The sequence below is a fragment of the Ascochyta rabiei genome, chromosome 9 (assembly GCF_004011695.2).
Source record: "Ascochyta rabiei chromosome 9, complete sequence".
In the NCBI taxonomy this organism is placed as follows: Eukaryota; Fungi; Ascomycota; class Dothideomycetes; order Pleosporales; family Didymellaceae; genus Ascochyta; species Ascochyta rabiei.
In genome coordinates this window covers 1,739,113-1,759,531 of record NC_082413.1, presented here as the reverse complement: position 1 = coordinate 1,759,531, position 20,419 = coordinate 1,739,113, and the positions used below count along the sequence as shown (strand labels likewise).

The 20,419-nt window shown below is 41.8% G+C and overlaps 3 protein-coding genes across 3 annotated transcripts, besides 23 other annotated features; 1 reads left to right on the top strand and 2 right to left on the bottom strand.

Annotated features, from left to right (window-relative positions):
• Nucleotides 1–161: 161 nt before the first annotated feature.
• EKO05_0006086 (Alpha-glucosidase) lies at nucleotides 162–2,929 on the top strand (the record flags this gene model as incomplete). The annotated part of the gene is made up of 2 exons (XM_038939899.1): nucleotides 162–411; nucleotides 477–2,929. 2 exons carry the CDS (start codon nucleotides 162–164, stop codon nucleotides 2,927–2,929), a joined length of 2,703 nt encoding a protein of 900 aa, XP_038799094.1.
• An 85-nt stretch (nucleotides 2,930–3,014) lies between these two features.
• Nucleotides 3,015–3,077: a tandem repeat.
• Nucleotides 3,078–3,638: 561 nt separating this feature from the next.
• Nucleotides 3,639–5,011, bottom strand: EKO05_0006085 (cytosolic thiouridylase subunit Ctu1; the record flags this gene model as incomplete). Its single annotated transcript, XM_038939686.1, has 2 exons — nucleotides 3,639–4,417; nucleotides 4,471–5,011. 2 exons carry the CDS (start codon nucleotides 5,009–5,011, stop codon nucleotides 3,639–3,641), a joined length of 1,320 nt encoding a protein of 439 aa, XP_038799093.1.
• Nucleotides 5,012–5,228: 217 nt separating this feature from the next.
• Nucleotides 5,229–5,332: a tandem repeat.
• A 53-nt stretch (nucleotides 5,333–5,385) lies between these two features.
• On the bottom strand, nucleotides 5,386–6,495 carry EKO05_0006084 (Aspartate ammonia-lyase; the record flags this gene model as incomplete). Its single annotated transcript, XM_038945917.2, has 1 exon — nucleotides 5,386–6,495. One exon carries the CDS (start codon nucleotides 6,493–6,495, stop codon nucleotides 5,386–5,388), a length of 1,110 nt encoding a protein of 369 aa, XP_038799092.2.
• A 65-nt stretch (nucleotides 6,496–6,560) lies between these two features.
• Nucleotides 6,561–6,585: a tandem repeat.
• Nucleotides 6,586–6,613: 28 nt separating this feature from the next.
• Nucleotides 6,614–6,674: a tandem repeat.
• Nucleotides 6,675–7,058: 384 nt separating this feature from the next.
• Nucleotides 7,059–7,176: a tandem repeat.
• Nucleotides 7,177–7,209: 33 nt separating this feature from the next.
• Nucleotides 7,210–7,436: a mobile genetic element.
• Nucleotides 7,235–12,723: a mobile genetic element.
• Nucleotides 8,720–8,751: a tandem repeat.
• Nucleotides 9,896–10,026: a mobile genetic element.
• Nucleotides 9,908–10,026: a mobile genetic element.
• Nucleotides 12,702–16,595: a mobile genetic element.
• Nucleotides 12,719–12,722: a direct repeat.
• Nucleotides 12,723–12,892: a long terminal repeat.
• Nucleotides 12,723–20,419: part of a mobile genetic element that runs on past the window's edge.
• Nucleotides 12,847–12,895: a tandem repeat.
• Nucleotides 16,628–16,712: a dispersed repeat.
• Nucleotides 16,662–16,828: a tandem repeat.
• Nucleotides 16,751–16,833: a dispersed repeat.
• Nucleotides 16,947–17,096: a dispersed repeat.
• Nucleotides 17,548–18,871: a dispersed repeat.
• Nucleotides 18,390–18,414: a tandem repeat.
• Nucleotides 19,655–19,809: a dispersed repeat.
• Nucleotides 19,810–20,083: a dispersed repeat.

Below are 20,419 nucleotides of genomic sequence, written 5' to 3'. Positions count from 1 at the left end.
CAAGACTCCACACCTACTTTCACCTCAGGTCATCGTGACTGCGACCCACTTATACCCGGCACCAGAACTTGTGCTCACTTGTATATAATGAGCGCATCCCCGCCTCGAACGCCGCTACCAACCTCAACTGCGCTCGCCACAACCTTGAGTCTCGGTGCGACATGTTTGGCAAGTCTTTTCTTGCGCTCGCCGTGTGCGCGCGTGTCTCCTTCGCGGCACCTTTTCTTCATGACGCCACTTCTCTCGTCCACACTAGAGCTGCAGACCCCTCCACGTGCCCAGGCTACACAGCGACCAACGTTGATGTCACGGACGCAGGTCTCACGGCCGACCTCACCCTCGCTGGTGCTGCGTGCAACGCCTACAGTGAGGACCTTCAAGACCTGAAGCTGGTTGTCGAGCACCAGACTGGTGAGTACTCCATTCCCGTTCTCTCAACATTACCGACATTGGACTTCCTCACTAACACCGAACAGACGATCGTCTTCACGTCAAGATCTACGACGCGGGTCTCAACATGTTCCAGGTTCAAGAGGAGGTTATGCCCCGTCCTGCAAACAACAAGGTCACGTCCACTGGAGCAGCCATTCGATTCGACATCGTTGCCCAGCCGTTCTCTTTCAAGGTCGTCCGGAACAGCAACAACGAGACCATCTTTGACACCGCAGGCACTCCTCTGATCTTCGAGAAGCAGTATGTTCGTCTGCGCACCAACCTGCCGACAGACCCCAACCTGTACGGCCTTGGAGAGCACAGCGACTCTTTCCGTTTCCACACGAAGGACTACCGTCGAAGCCTTCTGAATGCGGAGTCGATCAACGTCCCCAACAATGCGAACTTGTACGGCTCTCACCCAGTCTACTTTGATCACCGCGGTGACAAGGGCACTCACGGCGTCTTCCTGCTCAACTCGTCTCCCATGAACATCGACATCGATCAAGACGCCGCCGGCAACCAGTACTTGGAGTACAACACGATTGGTGGTGTGCTCGACTTGTACTTCCTGGCTGGCCCCGCACCTGCTGACGTCTCCAAGCAGTACGCTGATGTGGTCGGCTACAGCGCAATGTACCCTTACTGGACGCTGGGCTTCCACCAGTGCAAGTATGGCTACTGGGACGTCAACATGGTTGCTGAGGTGGTTGCAAACTACTCATCTGCCGGCATCCCGCTCGAGGTTATGTGGACAGACATCGACTACATGGATGCGCGACAGGATTTCACCCTGGACCCTGAGCGCTTTCCCTTGGCCAAGATGAAGGAGCTTGTGTCGACTCTTCACTCCCGTGACCAGCGCTACGTGCTCATTCTCGACCCCGGTGTTCACGCTTTTGAGGAAGTGGAGACTTACAAGCGCGGTCATGATCTCGACATCTTCCTGAAGGCGGCCGATGGCACTGATCTTCTTGGCGTGCAGTGGCCCGGTGCAGTTGCATGGCCCGATTGGTTCCACCCCAACGCACAGAAGTGGTGGACTGACGAGGTCCTGAGCTTCTTCGACGCTGACTCCGGCGTCAACATCGACGGCATCTGGGTTGACATGAACGAGGCCTCGAACTTCTGCGAGAACACTACCTGCGCTCCTCGTGAGAAGGCCATTGCAGATGGCATACCACCAAAGCCTGCCCACGGCCCTCGTCCCAATACTGGCCGTCCCATTCCTGGCTTCCCATCGTCGTTCCAGCCCACGTCTTCGAAGCGCGATCTTGAGTCTCGCCAAGCTATGGGCCAGATGAAGGGCTTCGCAGGCCGCGAGTGGTTCGATCCAGCATACAAGGTCACCAACCATCTTGGCAACGTCTCTGACTACACAATCTGGTTCAACACCTCCAACTACGACGGCACGCATCAGTACGACACGCACAACTTCTACGGACACATGATGGCCATGACCACCCAGCAGTCGATGATCACTCGTCGTCCAGAAGTCCGTCCGTTCGTCCTGACCCGCTCGACATTTGCCGGCACCGGCCGCAAGGTGACGCACTGGTTCGGAGACAATGCATCTGACTGGGAGCACTACCGCACATCGATCCGCCAGATGCTCTCCTTTGTGTCCATGCACCAGATGCCTCTGGTTGGCTCCGACGTGTGCGGCTTCAACGGCAACACAGATGAGCAGTTGTGCGCTCGCTGGGCCATGCTCGGTGCATTCCAGCCCTTCTACCGCAACCACGCCGAGCTCAGCACGATCCAGCAGGAGTTCTACATCTGGCCCAGCGTCGCCGCCGCAGCCAAGAAGGCCATCGACACGCGCTACAAGCTCCTCGACTACCTCTACACCGCGCTGTACTACCAAACCACAGAAGGCACACCCATGATCAACCCGCTCTTCTTCCTCTACCCAACCGACTCCGCCACCTTCGGTATCCAAGAGCAATGGTTCTACGGCGATAGTCTCCTAATCTCCCCCGTAACAACCGACTACTCCGACACCGTAACCTTCTACCTCCCCGCCGACACCTTCTACGACTACTGGACCCACGAACGCGTCCTCGGCACCGGCAGCAACATCACGCTCTCCAACCTAACCACCAGCGACATCCCAGTCCACATCCGGGGCGGCGCCATCCTCCCGGAGCGCGCCACCTCCGCAAACACCACGAAAGCGCTGCGCACCCAGGACTTCGCCCTCCTCGTCGCGCCCGCCGCCGACGGCTCGGCAACAGGCCGTCTGTACCTCGACGAGGGCGAGCGCATCGAGCAGCCGAACGTGTCGGAGATTGAGTTCAAGTTCGCGGACGGCAAGTTCACCGCCTCGGGCACTTTTGCGTATTCAGCTGCAGAGGGGGAGTCGATTACAGTCGCGAGCGTGCTGGTGCTCGGGCAGACCGAGGCGGGTGCTACGGGGACGTTTGATGCAGAGGAGGGGTCAGTGAGGGTCGATGGGCCGTGGGTGTTGAATCGGGGGTTTGAGTTCCAACTCTGAGGTACTTTGGTCATTGGAGGATTTGATTTTCAGTCGTTGGGTCAGGCGTTGAGAGTCGGGAGGTTGCCGGATACGGTCTTGCATGGCACAGCATAGCATAGCACAGCACAGCACAGCACAGCACAGCACAGCACGGCGCGGCACAGCAAGGCGTTTTCGATCTTCCCACACTGCAGTTAGATATATCACCGATACGCACTTCTTCTACCCTCTGTCGCTCTCTTGCACCACTGCCACCTCCATCGCCTTGTGTTCGCTTGCATAACGTCCCACACAACACCCCACTGCACCGCTGCACCACCACCATCCCTCCCGTCCCGTCCGCACCGCAAACCCCGATCCAGCCTCTCCTCCCATCCACCAGCACTACGAACACCAACGAAGCCTAGCACACTCTGCATTTAATACAAAGTAGGTGTGTAATAGGGGCGCGTAGTGTCTAGGGGGCTGTGTGCGTAACCTAGGCGCGTGACCGCGCGCGCGACTACTGCACCCAGGGGCATGTGCACCGAAGCAAAGAGGGTGTGTGTAGTTGTCATGTATGTGGCAGCAATGCTGTAGTGCGGGTGGCGGGGAGTAGGCGGTGGTGGGTTGTGGGTCACGGGGCCTTGGAAGGCGATATTTGCATCAGTTCGCTTGGATAGATGACCCTTTGTGTGAGATCCGCGATGCGATGCAGGTCTTCCTTCTCGGCTGCGGGGGTTGTGTCTCAGCCGTCTGCGGCCAGGATAGCAGCCTCCAGCTCGTCCCTCACGCTGTTTAGGCTGACGTCCTGCACCTCGTAGCCAACCTCGATCTTGTTCTTCGGCCTGCTCTTGTTCAGACCCTCGAGGAGCACGCAGGCCTTACAGACGTCCTGGCTGGACAGGTAGCCGCACTTCTTGCACTGGCCCATGACCTGCTTGTTGGGGCCCTTCTTCTTTGGCCCGCCGGTGCGTTCGGCGCGGGGCTTCTTCTGGCCCTTCGAAGCGGCCGGGGCTGGTGCGGGGGTTGCGGGTTTCAGCGTGATTTCCGTCTCGAGGTTGTGTTCGGCGGCGCGCTCGTTGGCGGCCAGCTGGCTTTCCACGGACGCCATGCTTTTGCCTACGGAGCTGCCGCATCCACCCTCTTCCTCTTCCGCCGGCACTGCGGCGCCGGATCCACAGGCCCCGCCGCAGCCTTCGTCGCTCCCAGGCACCAGGCGCGCCATGTCCTCGCCGCTCCTGACCACGTCTAGAATCGCACTGGGCCTCACTCGCTCTAGGTTCTTGATCAGAGCGCGCGCGCTGCCGCGGAACGCTTCAGGGCTGTATATGCACTCGGTGCTGAAGTAGTCGAGTTGCTTGTGGTGCGCGTAGAGGACGATCTCCTTCTCGTAGGCGTACTTGAGGGGTTTGGAGCGTTTGATGTTGGTGTTGTCCGCGACGGGGCCAGAGGACGGGGTTAGAGAGGGGGTCGAGGTGACGATTGAGGTCGTGCGCGAGAGGCGGGGGAGGTCGCCTCGCAGCACTAGACGGCGGTGTCAGTCTACAGCGCTTGAGGACGGGCCCGTGGATTCTTACAGTTCATGAGCACCGTCTCGGCAACATCATCCGCGTTGTGGCCAGTCACAACATGCTTGACGCCAAGACGACTCGCGCCGCGGTCCAGCGCCTGTCTGCGGAAGACGCCGCAATACGTGCAGTTGCCCTTCTTGCCCACCTGCTCGACAACCTGGTCCATCGTCCAGCCGTACAGCTCAGCATAGCCCAGGATCGTCAGGGGCATGTCGTATTGCTCCGCATTGCGCTTGACCGTCTCCAGGCTGTCGTCTCTGTAGCCCCTGATGCCCTCGTCGATGGACAACAGCACGAGGTCGAGGCCGTAGTCGTAGCGCTCGTTCAGCGTCTTGAGCACAGACGCGAGCACCGTCGAGTCCTTGCCGCCCGACGCGCCGATTGCAATGCGCTCGCCGCGGGTGAAGAGGCTGGTGGAGAGGATGGTGTGGTGGATTTCGGTTTCGAAGACGGTGATGAAGCAGGGCTTGCAGAGCTTGGCGTGGTCCTTTGGGCGGAGGATGAGTGCGCGGTTCGTCTTGCACACGGCGCAGATCGAGGGCGGCATCGTGGGCGAAGGGTTGGTTCGCGTGGGGGGTGGAGGGGTGGAGTGCGAGGTTTGGCGGGGCGGATTCAGAAAGCCGTGCACGAGTCATTTCTCGAGGTCCGCGCTGCACGCTCGAGTCAGGTGTGCTGGGAGGTCTGTGGGTGGAGCGCAAATTGCATTCCTGCCGCAATCGACAGAAGGACGCATTACTTTCCCCATCGGGAAATCAGCCACTTCAGTCAGACGGTCACACGGTCACACGGTCACACGGTCACATGGTCACACGGTCACATGGTCACACGGTCACATGGTCACACGGTCACATGGTCACACGGTCACACGATCAAGCCCCAGCTCGATGGTGTCCAAGAGGCTCTGAATGTGCACATCCATGTCTACGCGGCCACCGGCTGCTTCACGGACTCGGCCCACGAGTGCAGCATGGCTTCTGTAATGTTGCTCCCTCCACAGACCACAATCACCACGTTGCTGTCCCCAGTCAGCTCTGGCAGCACCTCCTTCAACCTCCCCCCGTAACACAACGCAAGACAGACTCCGCAGGCCGTCTCCACCATGATCCGCTCGTCGTCTGCAAACCTCACACACCCCTCCATAGCCTCCCGATCCGTGAGCACCACATTCTTCACCCCCGCGCCCTTTGCATACGCATACGCCTGCTCTGCCACTGTCCGCGCGCCCAGGCTCGTCGCTATACTCGTGATAGCCGGCAACGTCGCCAGCCGCCCCTCGCGCAGCGACAAAGCCAACGAATCCGCACCTTGCGTCTCAACAGCCAGCACCGTCGCCCCTTTGCAGACCCCATCCCGCCCCATCACAACCCCACAGAACAGCCCACCACCGCCCACGCTGCACACGAGCACGTCGGGCTCACACCCCAGCTCATCCACCACCTCGTGCACCACCGTCGCATTCCCCTCCCAAATCTCCCTTGCATCAAACGGCGGCACGTAGACAGGCACCTCCCCCCTCCGCCGCGCATCACCCACAACCGTGTCCTGGAGATACGCATCGGCCTCGTACCAGCTCGCACCAAACTGAACCACCTGCACCGCGCCCGCATCTCTAATCTTCCCCACCATGTACTCACTCGTGCTCATCGGCACCACGATGGTAGCAGGCGCCCCCAGCGCCACAGCAGCATGCACACACGCCAGCCCTGCGTTCCCGCCGGACGAGGAGTAGAAGTGCACCTTGTCGCGATCCGCCGGGGTGGCGAGCGAGGCGAGGTGCGAGAGGAGGTAATTTCCGATGCCGCGCGACTTGAACGAGCCCGACGGCTGCAGGTTCTCCAGCTTGAGGTGGATCTTGCAGCCGGCTTCTTTGGAGAGCTTGGCCGAGTGAACCAGCGGGGTTCGGCGCCAGGGGGTGGCGGCGGTGCTGTCGCGGGGTGCCATCGTGGTGGTCTTGCTGTCGCGCGATCCGAGTGCGAGGTGGGAGGTGCCGGTGGTACGCTGCTTTTTTTTTATACCCGTCATCTCCACCATGTACTACTGGTAGGGCGTACGCTATCGTTTTGTGTTCAAAGTGGGGCCGGGCCATGGCCGCCTCAAAGCCAAGCCAAGCCAAGCCAAGCCTCACCTCAACCATCCATTCAGACAAAGCCTAGCTGCTACTTCTACTCTACTTCTCGTCCTACCTCTAACTATCCCACTCTCTTCATCTAACCCTTATCTCTCCCTTTTATCCTTTATTCTTCACGTTTATCTATTATCCTGTTATCACCTAATCTAACCATACCTGTACCAGAATTAACAACACACTTTAAAGTAATAGGGAATTAACAGAATAAAACAAATAAAGAATAGAGAAGGGAGAAGGGAGAAGAGAAACTGTATTAGAACAAAGTATAGAAGTAGTATCTAGAGAAGGCCTAGCTAGCTACTTGTGTACTCTAACGCATATCCTACTCTCCTTTCCCTATCTAATAATACCCTCCTAATCCTTTATCTATTATCCTATTATCACCTAATCTAACCATACCTGTACCAGAATTAACAACACGCTTTAAAGTAATAGGGAATTAACAGAATAAAACAAATAAAGAATAGAGAAGGGAGAAGAGAGAAGGGAGAAGGGAGAAGGGAGAAGGGAGAAGGGAGAAGGGAGAAGGGAGAAGGGAGAAGGGAGAAGGGAGAATAGAGAAGGGAGAAGAGAGAAGAGAGAAGAGAAACTGTATTAGAATAAAGTATAGAAGCAGTATCTAGAGAAGGCCTAGCTAGCTACTGTCAGGCGCTGGGCCTAGGGGTACCTCTACCTGTCTTGGCGAGCTACTATAGGGCTAGTCAGCCCAGACTATATAAAGGTGTTAGAGGTTATTACTAATACTCTAGTAATTAGTCTTGTTACTACACACTACGTACCTTAATACACCTACTATCCTCTTTAACTCTATCCTTTCTTGTAATTACTTTATATACTCTTTATATTCTAATTACTCTTATATTATAATTAAAGATAGACCTAAGCTACTATAAGTCTTAAACTAAATTATTTAGGCTTACTGTCTTTAGAGAGGGACTAAGACAACCTACCTATAGGAGGGCTAGTAAAGTATAAGGTAACACCTCCCTCTATAGATAAGGAGATACCTTAACAGACACTAAGTATCTGTGGTACCTTAAGAGGATCTGTAGGTCCTCTAGGTAGTACACCTTACCTTAGAATTTGTATCTATAGGGCAGCTTTAGCTAAAGAAGGCTAGAATAGCCTAGAAGTAGGTAATTAATAACAGGAGTTAGAAAACTTGCATAAATAGTTATAAGAGATAAAAGACTATAAGAAACTTTCTTTTTTTTATAAACTTAGACGCAAATATAACAAAGGAGATCTAGTAATAATCCTATCCTTCTAAAAAGTACTAGAAGAAGTAGAAAAACTATAATCTTCTCTATCTATAAATCTTCTATAACCTAAACCTCTATAGAAGTATGTAAAGCACAACTACACTAAATAAAATTATTAAAAGAGAGATTATAAGAGATACTTCCTCTAATCTCTAGTTAATTTCCTTATAGAGGAATAAAAGATTAACTTTAGCGTAAGGTACCTCTTAGAGAACCTAAAGACGTTGTAGCAGGCCTACTGCACAACTAACTACTATAGTTAACTAACCTAGGAACTAATATAGTAAGAGCTAAAAAGAATTATGCTAGATACTCTAGAAACGCTAGCTAAACACAAGTAAGCAGCGTATAAATCCTTAAAGTAATATAAGTAGTAGAAATCTTAGTCTCTTATAGATCTACTAGACTTTATACGTCTATTATAGGAGGAACTAGGCAACTTATATATACTAGAGTTTTAAGTCCTAGAATATATTACTATACTGCTCTCTAGCATATAAAAGGACTTATTCCTTATCTCCTATAATTAAAGGGACATAATCCTAAAGGTAGAGGAATAAGCTAATATTATTAACTAGAGACTAGGTTAGCATAGCTAACAGCTACCTAAGAAGACTCTAGCTAAGGGTAAGACAACTAACAAAGGACTACAGAAGCGCTAATTTAGTAACTCTAGGTTAGAAAGGAACATAAAAACTCTAAAAAAGTTATTTAAGTCTAAGAAGTTCTGTAAGGGGCTAGTAAAGGGTAAAAAGGGCTAAGACGGGCTATATAAGGCCTAAAACGCGTGCCCTAAGTATAGAGAAACTAGTTACTACTACCCTAACTGCCTAAAGCTAAAGTTAAATTAGAAAGACCCTGCTCTAGATAAGTTAGGAAAAGATAAGTAACCTAAGAGCTAATCTCCTCTCTTGTAGCCTATATTAAATTGTCTAAAGAGAAGAAGAAGAATATCTCTCTTTATAAGGCAGTGTATCTAGAATATATATGCCTACTTATAGTTAAAGCATCTATAGGCAATATAGAGAATATAGAAGCCTTAATAGATAGAGGGTTATAACTAAACTTAATTTTAGTTCTTCTAGCAAAGGAGTAGGATCTAGAGGTTACACTATTAAATAAAATAGTAGCTAAAGGTGTAGGCAGAGCCGAATTACCTATCTATAGAGTAACTACAGTAGAAGTATCTATTGTTAACTCCTATAGAAGACAGGAGGTCTAACAGATACCTTTTATAGTTACAGACCTATAAAGGTATAAGATATACCTTAGATTACCCTAAATTAACTAGATAAACCCTAAGCTAAGCTATTTAAGCTAGTGTATACTCTTCTAAGGGAAGAAGTATAGGGACTCTCCTAAACTAAAGAAAATAGTGTTAGAAGATACTAAAGAGTTTAAACGCACTATAAGAAGTCCCTTAGTAGATATTTATATATATATAGTAAACTTAGTAGGTATATACAACCTAATATCTGCTAAGAAGAGCCTAATTCTAGAAGTGTATCGCAAATATGCGTACTTAGGATTAGAGGATAATACTTAGGTCCTACTAGAGTATAGAGAGTATAACCTAGCAATTAATATTGCAGAAGAAGCTACTCCCTTCTACTAACTGTTGTACAGACTATCTACAACAGAATTAGAGATACTTAGGAAGTATCTAGCAGAATATCTACAACGTGGCTGGATATAACACTTAAGGTTACTAGCAGGGGCACCTATTCTCTTTTTAAAGAAGAAAGACAGTAACCTATAACTATGTGTAGACTATAGAGATCTAAACAAGATAACAGTTAAAAACTACTATCTATTGCTACTAATTATAGAGTTACTAAAACAACTAGCGTAAGCTACGTTCTATACTAAACTAGATGTACATAAGGCGTATTACTATATCTAAATTAAGGAAGAAGATAAGTAGAAGACTGCTTTTTAAACTAGGTATAGATATTTTAAGTATATAGTAATGCTGTTTAGACTTATAAATACTCCTGCCTAATTTTAGGCCTATATAAATAAGGCACTAATAGGATTAGTTAATGTAACTTATATTATATACCTAGACAACATATTAGTATACTCTAAGACAGAGGAAGACTATATTAGACACGTTAAGAAGGTCTTAGAGAGGCTTTACAAAGCAAACCTCTATATACGCTTAGATAAGTGTAAATAGCACTATTAACGTACAGAGTACCTTAGGTACATAGTCTTACCTAAAGGGGTAAGTATTAACCTAGACAGGGTTAAAACAATCTAAGAATAGCTAATCCTGCGTATAGTTTATAATATCTAAGTATTTATAGGCTTTATAAACTACTATTAGAGGTTTATTATAGTGTTTTCTAAATTAGCTTTGCTATTAACCTAATTAACCTAGAAAGGGCTAAATTTGGCTAAATCTGGTTAGGTAATAAGGAAGGAGGAGAGTTAGCCTCCTAAGCTAAGTAAAGAATCCCTATAAACTTTCTAGAATATAAAGGATTTATTTATTAACGTACCTATCTTAGTTTATTTTATACCTAGGAGGCAGACTAGGATAGAAGTAGATGCCTCTAGAGGCGCTATCTCAGGAATCCTCAGTTAACTAGTCCCTAGGGAGGGGAAGCTGGCCTAATAGAGGCCTGTAGACTTCTATTTAAAGAAGTTAATCTAAGTAGAGTACAACTATAATACTTATAACTAGAAACTTCTTGTAATTGTCTAGAGCCTACAGTATTAGCAAAGATACTTAGACAGTACCTTCTTTAAGATCCTAACAGATTACTAAAACCTAAAATAGTTTATAGAGACAAAGGTTCTTAGCTATTAGTAAGTAAGGGCATACTTAGTGTTATCTAAGTTTAACTTTGTAATTACTTATTACCTAGGGTCTACAAACCCTACAGATAGACCCTTACAGTGTCCTAATTATATAAGAGAGGCGTAAGACCCCTTATAAAAGTATAATAAGGCTTTTATATAACTACTTTAGGAGATCCTAACTAGGAGGAACCCTAATACTCCCCTAGTAGTAGCTATAACCCTTTGTTTGTCTATAAAAGGAAGAAAGGACATAAGAGACCTTAAAAGAGAAGAGTTAAGAGAGAACAGTTATATAGAGCTAACAACAGACTTAGACAACACAGATAAACTCTCTAGCACTAAAAAAGAGTTAAGCAACATTAAAATAGGACAAAATAACCTAGAAAAATATAATATAGCTAAGGAGAGGCGTATCTTACTTATGAGGCTAAAAGATAAAGTGCGAGTTATTAAAGAACGTTACAATAACCTAATGTTACGACACTTTAGAGCACAAAGGACCTTAGAGAAGATTCAGCGCAGATACACCTAGAAGGGCATTACTAAGGACGTATCTAACTACTACTACAACTGCTTAGTATGTAGGAGATTAACTACTGCCTAACACAAACTATATAGGTTATTACAACCTTTACTAGTGCTAAGCTAACTATAGGAGGACGTAATAATAGATTTTATTACAGAATTACCCTCTAGTAAGGTAGCTAGGCTGGTGTATAACTCTATACTAGTAGTAGTATACAAATTAACTAAAATATTATACTATATACTAGCTAGAGCTAATTAGGATGGAAAAGATCTAGTACACACCTAGATTAGAGAAATTATCTGCTTATATAGTGCGCCAGCACAAATTATCTTAGATTAGGGGCTGCTGATAAACTTAAAGACGTAGGAAACCTTTAACTACTATTTAAACTTAAGACAAGTCTTAACGTTAGCCTATTATCCCTAGACAGATGGCTAAACAGAAAGGCAAAATTAGACTCTTAAACAATACTTATGTTGCTACTATACTCTAGAATAAGATAATTAGGCCTTATAGATTTTAATTACAGAATTTATGTATAATAATAGCATTTACGCATCTATAAACGTAACACCTTTCTAAGCCTGTTATAGTATAGATCTAAGGAGTACAGATTAGCCTACTTTAGCATTAAAAGGTAGAGAATCTCCCCTTATAAAGGAATTGGCTGCTAGAGTTATTACCTTATAGGCTACCTGTTAAGCAAATATAGAAAAGTTAAACAAGTATTAAAAGAAATACTTAGATAAGAAACAACTACTAGCACCCTTTAAAGTAGGCGATAAAGTACTAGTCTCTAGTAAGAATATTAGGACAGTACGCCTAAAAAAGAAGCTAGACTAGAAATACCTAGGACCTAGGACTATTATAGCCTAGATTAGCCCGAGTGCATACAGAGTAGACCTGCTAGAAATAAAAGGAATCTACCTAGTATTCTATGCGTTACTACTAGACCTATATACACTAAAAAGTTAACTCTTAATTATATAGAAACAAATACAAGAACCTATAGTTAAGAGGGAAGAGAAGGTGTAGGATGTAGAAAAGGTCCTTAACAGAAGGTAACTAGCTAACAGACAGTAGGAATACCTTATTAAGTGGGACAGATTCCCTAACTTAGAAAATTCCTAGGAAATTAGCATAAATCTTTCTAAAGAAGCGCTAAAACAATACTAGAAAATAATAAAGTAACTACTTAGACTGCGTAATAAGACGTTAAGGTTAAAGTCTAAAAAAGAGGGAGACTGAAAAGGCTAAATACCTTTACTTAATTATAATTTTTCCCTATAGGGGTTTTTTAATTAATAAGTGTTTAATAGTTTACGCTAAGGGAAAACATAACCCTACCTTACTCTAAGAAATACAGACTAGCTGAAGCAGACATCTTTTAGCCTATTATAGCTATTTCTAATATAAGGAGATAAAGAAAGTTACATGCTACGTTATACAGTTACAATTAAAAGCAAATATAGGAGAATTAGTATAGAAGAACACCTTCCTAGTATTATATAGACTATCTAAGAGTGTAATGCTGTTAAATGAAAGGTATTAGAGAAATGGGTTAGGCGATATACCTGCTAAGAAACTGTGCAGGGGCCCCTACCAGAACCTAGATAAGACAAAAATCACCCTTACATAGAACCACAACACAACATTAATACATTATTATTAACTTATTACTATTACTATCTAATATAACAATTAAGAGTCTTACTGCTGCTACAATAAGCGCTAACAACAAGCAAAATAGCAACTAGCTAAAGCTAGAGGGACGCAACAGTTTTTCTCACTAACTTAAGCAACTAGGTCTCCTAGTACTGCTAACTTAAGATTAAGTGCTAGTTGCAAGATATATGGCTGCTAGCAGACCCTAAAGGGGTGCAACTCTAACGCATATAACTAGAGGTGCTACTACCTCTAGAAGTTATGTAATACAAACTAGCAATAAGTATAAGTAACACCTTAACTATATTATTACAGACTATCTAAGCAGGTTAAAGCAGAATGCGTAGAACAACACATAAAGTAATAGACATGTTAACAACTATACTGCAAACACCTACAATCCTAATACAGGTATTAGACCTCTTAGAAAAGGGATAAGAGGTATATAAAGAAGATTGTAAAGACTATAAGCTTTACCTTAAGTTATACAAGATACTTAAGACAGACTATTAAAATAAGAAAAGTAAAATATTAAGAACAGTTAAGTATATTCTTATAACAGTAATACTATATCTACAGCTAAGCTACTGTATAGAAAATAGAACGCTGCGTAAATAGATAACTACCCTCTAAGACACTGTTAGAGTAGACGTAGACAAAGAACAGGCGTAAGTATAAGAAAGATACTACGCTGCACTTAGACTAATGCAAATAACTATAAATTAGAAGACATAGCTAAGTAAATACGATTAGGCAGTAACTTAAGCTAAGACCCTTAAGGTAGCTAAGGTTATGTAAACATAAGCTGTTATTAATAATTTTCTAGGCTCTGTATCTAAGATAGCATTAACCTAGACTATATATAATAAGAAAGCTATAAACAGGAAAAGAATAATAAAACTCTTCTATAATTATATAAGCCTTTAACATATACTAAGAGGGAAGCCTAAGAGTGCCTTTATAGTAGGAGAGGCATTATACGTAGTAAGTAGTAAATCTAACTTAAACCTCTAAAGGGACGCCTTTAGTAGAAAACTAAGAGCGCTATCTAATAATAATTATTAAGGCTAGGGAAACCCTAGGCAAAGCAAAAGAAAGATAGATAGCTAAAGTGCCAGAACTAAGCAGTTCCTAGAGAGGAATACAGTAAGAGCTAAAGATATATATCCTACCTGTAAACAGTGTTATAATATATCTAACTACTACTATATAAATACAGCTAAGGCACCTAAGTAGTTTAAGCTAAATAGAGGTGTTGTAAAACTAGTACAGTATAAGCTTAAACATAATAGTAAGTTATAAAAGAGAATACAGGCAATGTCTTAAGGGACTAAGTAACTGCAAATAATAACAGCGTCTTAATTAATTACTCTACACATTAAGACGTCTTAAACACTAGACAAGATTGTTAAGTACCTAGATAGCTAAAAAATTACTTAGGATAATAAAGGTAGTATAAAAGCAGCATGTAGTGTAAGTAATTAAGGATATCTATTAAAGAAGGCATTTCTCCTAGATTCTGGCTTAACTACGCATATCTGTAATAACCTCTTAAGACTTAGAGACGTACGCTAGCTAGTAATAGGAGATTATATCTAGACTAGGAACTCTAAGGTCTAGATATAAGGATATAGTACTGTTAATATATTAGCAGAGGGATCTTAAGGTAAATAAGTACTACGCTTAGACAATGTTGCGTAGTGCCTAGATTTCCTCTGTAACCTAGTATTATTTAGGTTACTCTAAAGACAAGGAATATAGTAGGATAACTAAGAAGATCTAACAACGCTACGTTAAAGAAACAGCAACATTATAGCTATCCTAACAGAGAGCTTTACATAGTAGGTTATTAAACAACTAAATACAGCTATAGTAGCACTCTATGTGCGTATAAATTATAATAGAAGATTACTATAGAGAGTAACGGCTATAATATAGCATAAGAGGCTTAGAGATCCAGAACTATCTGCAATTAAGCACCTTATGTATTAATCTAAGGGGGTAAAGATTAAAGGTATTATAATAGTGTAATATAACGCATATAGATAATTAAAATTAAAGTATTAAATACAAAGAACCCTATAACTAAATAATAAAGGCCTAGGTAAATAAATAGCTATAGACTTCTATAAATATAAAGTAGGAAGCTTTAATAAGGAAAAGAGTTAAATGCTTATTACCTGCTAACACTCTTAGTACGTGTAGGACTTCTACTTTAAGGACAATAGGCCTGTAAGATCTATTATCTGTCTACTTAGGATCTTTGCCTAGTTCTTAAAGAAACAGTTTAATATTACAGTTAAGGTAATTAAGACAGATAATAAAATTGTTATAGTTAAACAATAGGTTAAGAGATAGTGCACGTCCCTCTTAATAAGACTTAAGCCTTCTACTCTAGACACATAAGCTTAAAATAGACGAGTAGAACGCTTAGGAGGTATAATAAAAGAGAAGGCATATATAATTTAACTAGACACAAATCTACTATAGGAACTCTAGCGAGAAACTACTAGAGCGGCAGTATACCTATACAATTAGACGCTAAATTATCTAAATAAGTAGAGATTACTGTATAAAATATTCTTTATGCGCGCAGCTGCTATAAATAGCATAGTTACTAGATATTAAAAACTAAACTAGGCTTACTTAAGAGCATACAGATGCAAAGCATCTACTATAACTAATAACACTTATTAAAGAAAATTAAGGCTATAAAGACTAGACCTAAAGGCATAGATTAGGTACTTAGTAGGATACTAGTCTACCAACATATACTAAATCTAGGTCCTATTAATAGCTAAAGTAATTAGCACCTATAATGTAGTGTTTAATAAAGAAATAATATTTAATAGTAAAATAGAGGATATTAAAGATAACCTTATACACAACATGTTAGAGGAAATTATAACTTAGATTAGTATAGTTAAACTCCTAGCTATATAGAGCTATATACCTAAAACTAAAACTTTCTATAAGGATAAGATAACGCAGGAGGATACTCTGCGTGCTAAACAACCCTAATATTACTAAGGTAGGAAGATTATAGAGGCATACCTAACGCCTCTACTAAATCCTCTGCTAGTAGTATTCCTAACTAAATAGATAAGCTACAATAAGACAACAGACTAACTTAAATAAGACTAAGGAACGTCTATAACAACGCTGTAGGCAGCTGCATTTATAGCAGGCACTAAGGTAAGACACCTTAGTTAACATAAAGGAAAACCTTTTAATAAAGCTTAATTAAAGAGGATTATAGTAAAGGGAATTAAGCTGCATTAGAATAAACTCCTGCTATTACCTACAGCATACTTAAAGTTAGAGGAGCACCCTCTCTACAAGATATTTAAACAAGCAGAAAACAAACACCTACAAAGCTATAAACAAATAGAGTTATAGACTAAAGTTCTAGCAGCTCTAGTCTAGAAGTCTAGATAATAAATACTTAACTGTATGTAGGTCTATATATATAAGTTTAACAAACACTACTACCTTAATAAGTGTAAAGTAAGGCTTGTAGTTAGAGGAGACTAATAATGTAATATGACGTTACAAGACACGTATACAGTAACACTTACAGGCTAGTTACTTAGAATGCTAATAGTAATTACTACAAAATATAATCTTAAACTAAAATAATAGGATATTATAAATGCGTTTGTCTATACAGCTATTAACTGCAAAATATACATAAGGATGCTAAGAGGATACTAGAAGACAGGCACCTTACTAAAGGTACGCTGGCAAAAGGGTAGGGGGTACCCTGGGGTTGGGTAGGGGTTAGGTACGGTCCGCACGGACGTTAGGTAGGGGTAGGGTAGGGGTAGGGTCTATATGGGGTAGGGGTAGGGTAGGGTCCGCACGGATGTTGGGTAGGGGTAGGGTAGGGGTACCTCTAGCGTGGGGTAGGGGTAGGGTACAGTCTGCACGGACCAGGGGTAGGGGTAGAGGTTAGGTAGGGGTAGGGTAGGGTATGTTAAAGTTACCTAATCTTCTATAATACTACAGACAACATACTTAATAGTATACTACTTAGAAATGCTGTATACGTAAAGAACTTAATTTTAAAAGATTTAAATAGAGGACAGAATTCTGGGATTTTCTCTATTTATAACAGCTATTTATTACAGAACTATGTATTCTAATACTGTAGTAGCCTTGCTCTCTTTTGCAGCTGCTGTTCTCGCTAAGATAGAGTTAATAGACCAGTTTCTTTAGTACTACTACTGTGTTACTCTTCTTCTATAACCTCTGTTTCTAGACTAGGACAAGCTAGTAGCTTAAAGAGATTATCTAGCTTATCTAAAGCTGTCTCCTCCCCTTCTTGTATCTGTGCTAAAGCAAGAGAATCCTTTAGAATTATAATCTGGCGTATTGTAGTAGCAGATAACCTATGCTGTTAGTCTCTAATTACATCCCTAGCTGTGTTAAACACCTGTTTAACTCTAACTTCTGTTATTAGTACTATAAGTATATCTTTTGCTACACAAGCAAGTTATAGATAAGTTACAGCGTTAACCTTCTACTAGTCTAGTAGATTAAATCTATCTCCCTATTGTATGTAAGGGGTACTAAGATAGGCCTCTCCTTCTTAGCGGGTGTAAGCCACCTCCTTATTATTATTAGACAGGTTTAAACTCTAACTGTAGGATAAGAAGCTCCTATTAGGTTGCTAGACTAATGTTGCGGGTTTTTAGAACTAATTATCTTCTACTAACTGTTAAACAGGGTTGTAAAGTACTTGTGTAGAGTAACCTAAATTATTATTGTTATAACAATCTAGGTATTTTAAGAATTACTCTTAGTATATATACTTATCTTAAACTTCCTAGGTATTATCCTTATAATGTAGTTAGTAATAGTATGTAATAAACTGCTGTAATAACATTACCTTATCCACAGTAAGCTTCTAGCTTAGATCTAAAATAGTTGCACAGTTAAACAAGAACCTGCAACTGTCCTCTGTTTTTAAATAGTACTTAGACAGCTTAACACAACCCTTTTGCGTAGCTGCTTTTACAACTTCTAGCTATTCTAAGTTATTAGCGTGACCTAGGTTGTTGCTAAGCTCTTTAGTTATCTAATCTAAGAAATTAAATAGCTAGTTATATATTAGCTAGATGTGCTAGATGAGGGGCTTATAAGTCTTGCTAAGGGCACTAGATGCCTTCTTAAATTGCTGTAGCATTATTGTAACAGCCCGCAGGTGCTGCTACTTAGTTACTACTAGTTAAAGTTTCTTAAGATCTTTAAAATTAGCTTCTGCTACCTTGTTATATATAGAAGCACCTTCTCTACAGCTTAGTGCCTTTAGTGCAATTTCTTGCTCTAACTATTTATTAATGTAGACCTGAAGCTTTAGTGCGCGCTTACACATATTGTAGGTAGAGTTCTACCTAGTCCTAACATCTTATATAACGAATAGTTAATAATTTGCTAGAATATTACTCTATAGTGCAAGAAACCTCTTAAATTGTTGTGGTAATAGATCTATTGCAATGCAGATAGCTTAGATCTGTGTTATACTTAGTATATAATAAAATAATATAATAAATAATTTCTACCTTCTAGAGAGAGTTTAGAACAGACATGCTGTTTTTAATACCCCTAATATAGTGTTGCTGCAGTCTTTGTGCATGCTCTAGTTCTAGTAATACCTTAAGTTAGAGATAGTAAATAATATCTTATATAATAAGGTTAATTATATGTGTAAGACAAGGAACAGTGTTCTCTCTACTATCTTAAGTAATGTTGTTCTGCTGTAGTAACCTCTCTAAGGTCTGTAATAATACACTGTTATTACTAGCATTGTTGTAAGTAATAGTAAGCAGTTATTTTGTAGTTTTAGTTTCCTAAAGAAGTTAAAGAACTTGCTGTGCTATAGAGGATTCTGTATGTTTTCTGCGTATAGGAATAAAGTCTAAAAGGACTTCTTATAATTTCTAGCTCTTGTTTATATAGTAGCCTTTAATAGCTAGAAAGATAAGGTAATTGCTTACAGTCTAGGCATCTAATGCAATAGACAATTTAGTACTAGAACTAAGATCCTAGAGAAGAGCGTGTTTAGCAGCCTTAAATTGGCTCTAGAACATCTAGCCAAATTTATAACAGGTAGTTATTACAGCTTCTGGCCTTAGGAAGTAGATAAATTGTTAGAATAACAGCTATTTAATTGTTTAACATAAGAGGTTGTTGTTAACAACTAATTACATAAGCTCTGTTTTAAAGGCTAAAGCAGAGTATACAGGATTAGAAGAAAACTAGTTTTTATTTTGCTAGTAGGCAGTGTATGGATATAATAGGAGGTTTAATAAAGTATAAGCAGGATTCTTAATTTGTCTACAGGCTTATAAACTAAGGTGTTAGACAAGATACTTAGTCCTACAGCCTTTTATAACTAGGTGCTAAAGAACTAATCTACAGTTATAACAGTATATGTATAGATAGCTATCTTATACCTAAGAGGCTTTGCTATATCTACTCTAGATCTAGCCTAAGCAAGTTAGTGCATCCTAATATAGCTTTTTAGAAGCAGGATTGCTTCCCTATAATGTAGTTGTCTACTACTAATCCTATACTATAATAGTTGCCTTACTATTGCTAGTATTAGGGTCTAGGGATACTGGTCGTTTAATAAGATATAATTATTTTAGAAACGCCCCTTTAACAAGTTGTGTAGCAGAGAAAGTAAGAGATAGAAGAAGCTTAGGTAGAGTAGAAGGTGTGTCTACTAGTAGTAATAACATATATGTTATATGTAGACGTAATAAATATAGATATTTAATCCTAAGGTAACAGAATAATAGAAAAACTTTTTAACGAACTGCCTAGGGTAAGCCTAAGCCCTAACAGCAAGATTGTTATATTTAGTGCTAGGAACTAGTTGTTTTACTATTTTCTTAGGGTTAGCTTAGATATCTTAAGTAAGTTTCTAATTAGGTAGAGATATAAAATAATAAATTAAACAGAAATTAGCAGATCTTGCAAAAGAGGCTATGTATGTGTTAATTAGCTGCTATTTTAAGCTAAAACATTAGCTCTATATCTAATCTAGATCTATCTTATTATTATTGTTAGATCCTTTAGATCCTAATTCCTCTATATCTTTTTTAGCTAATAACTTATAAAATTGCTTATTAGTCTTATACACATTTGGCATAGATTAATAGTACTCCCCTAGCTTAGAATTAGACTCTTTAATCTCCTCCTTACACTTATTATTGTTAGGTGCTGGAATAAATAGGCAATAGCTAACAAGCTTAGTATCCTAACTAATCTTATCTAAGAGAGACAGAGGTTTAGTTTAACTATAGTAATTAGTAAGTGTATGTAATAATATAATATAATAACTTACAGCTAGGTATTATTAGTTATAACTGCTATGCTCTTAGGTAACATATTATTACAGAAGGCCTCCTATTCTTTCTTCTCCTTCTTGCTCTTAAAGGTGTTATCTTTAAGTTTTTAAAGACCTTACTAATACTCTTAGCAAAGCAGTTTCTTAACAACGCCGCTATTAGAAAAGAGCTGTTTGTTACCTTAGCCTATAGTAGTCTAACTGGC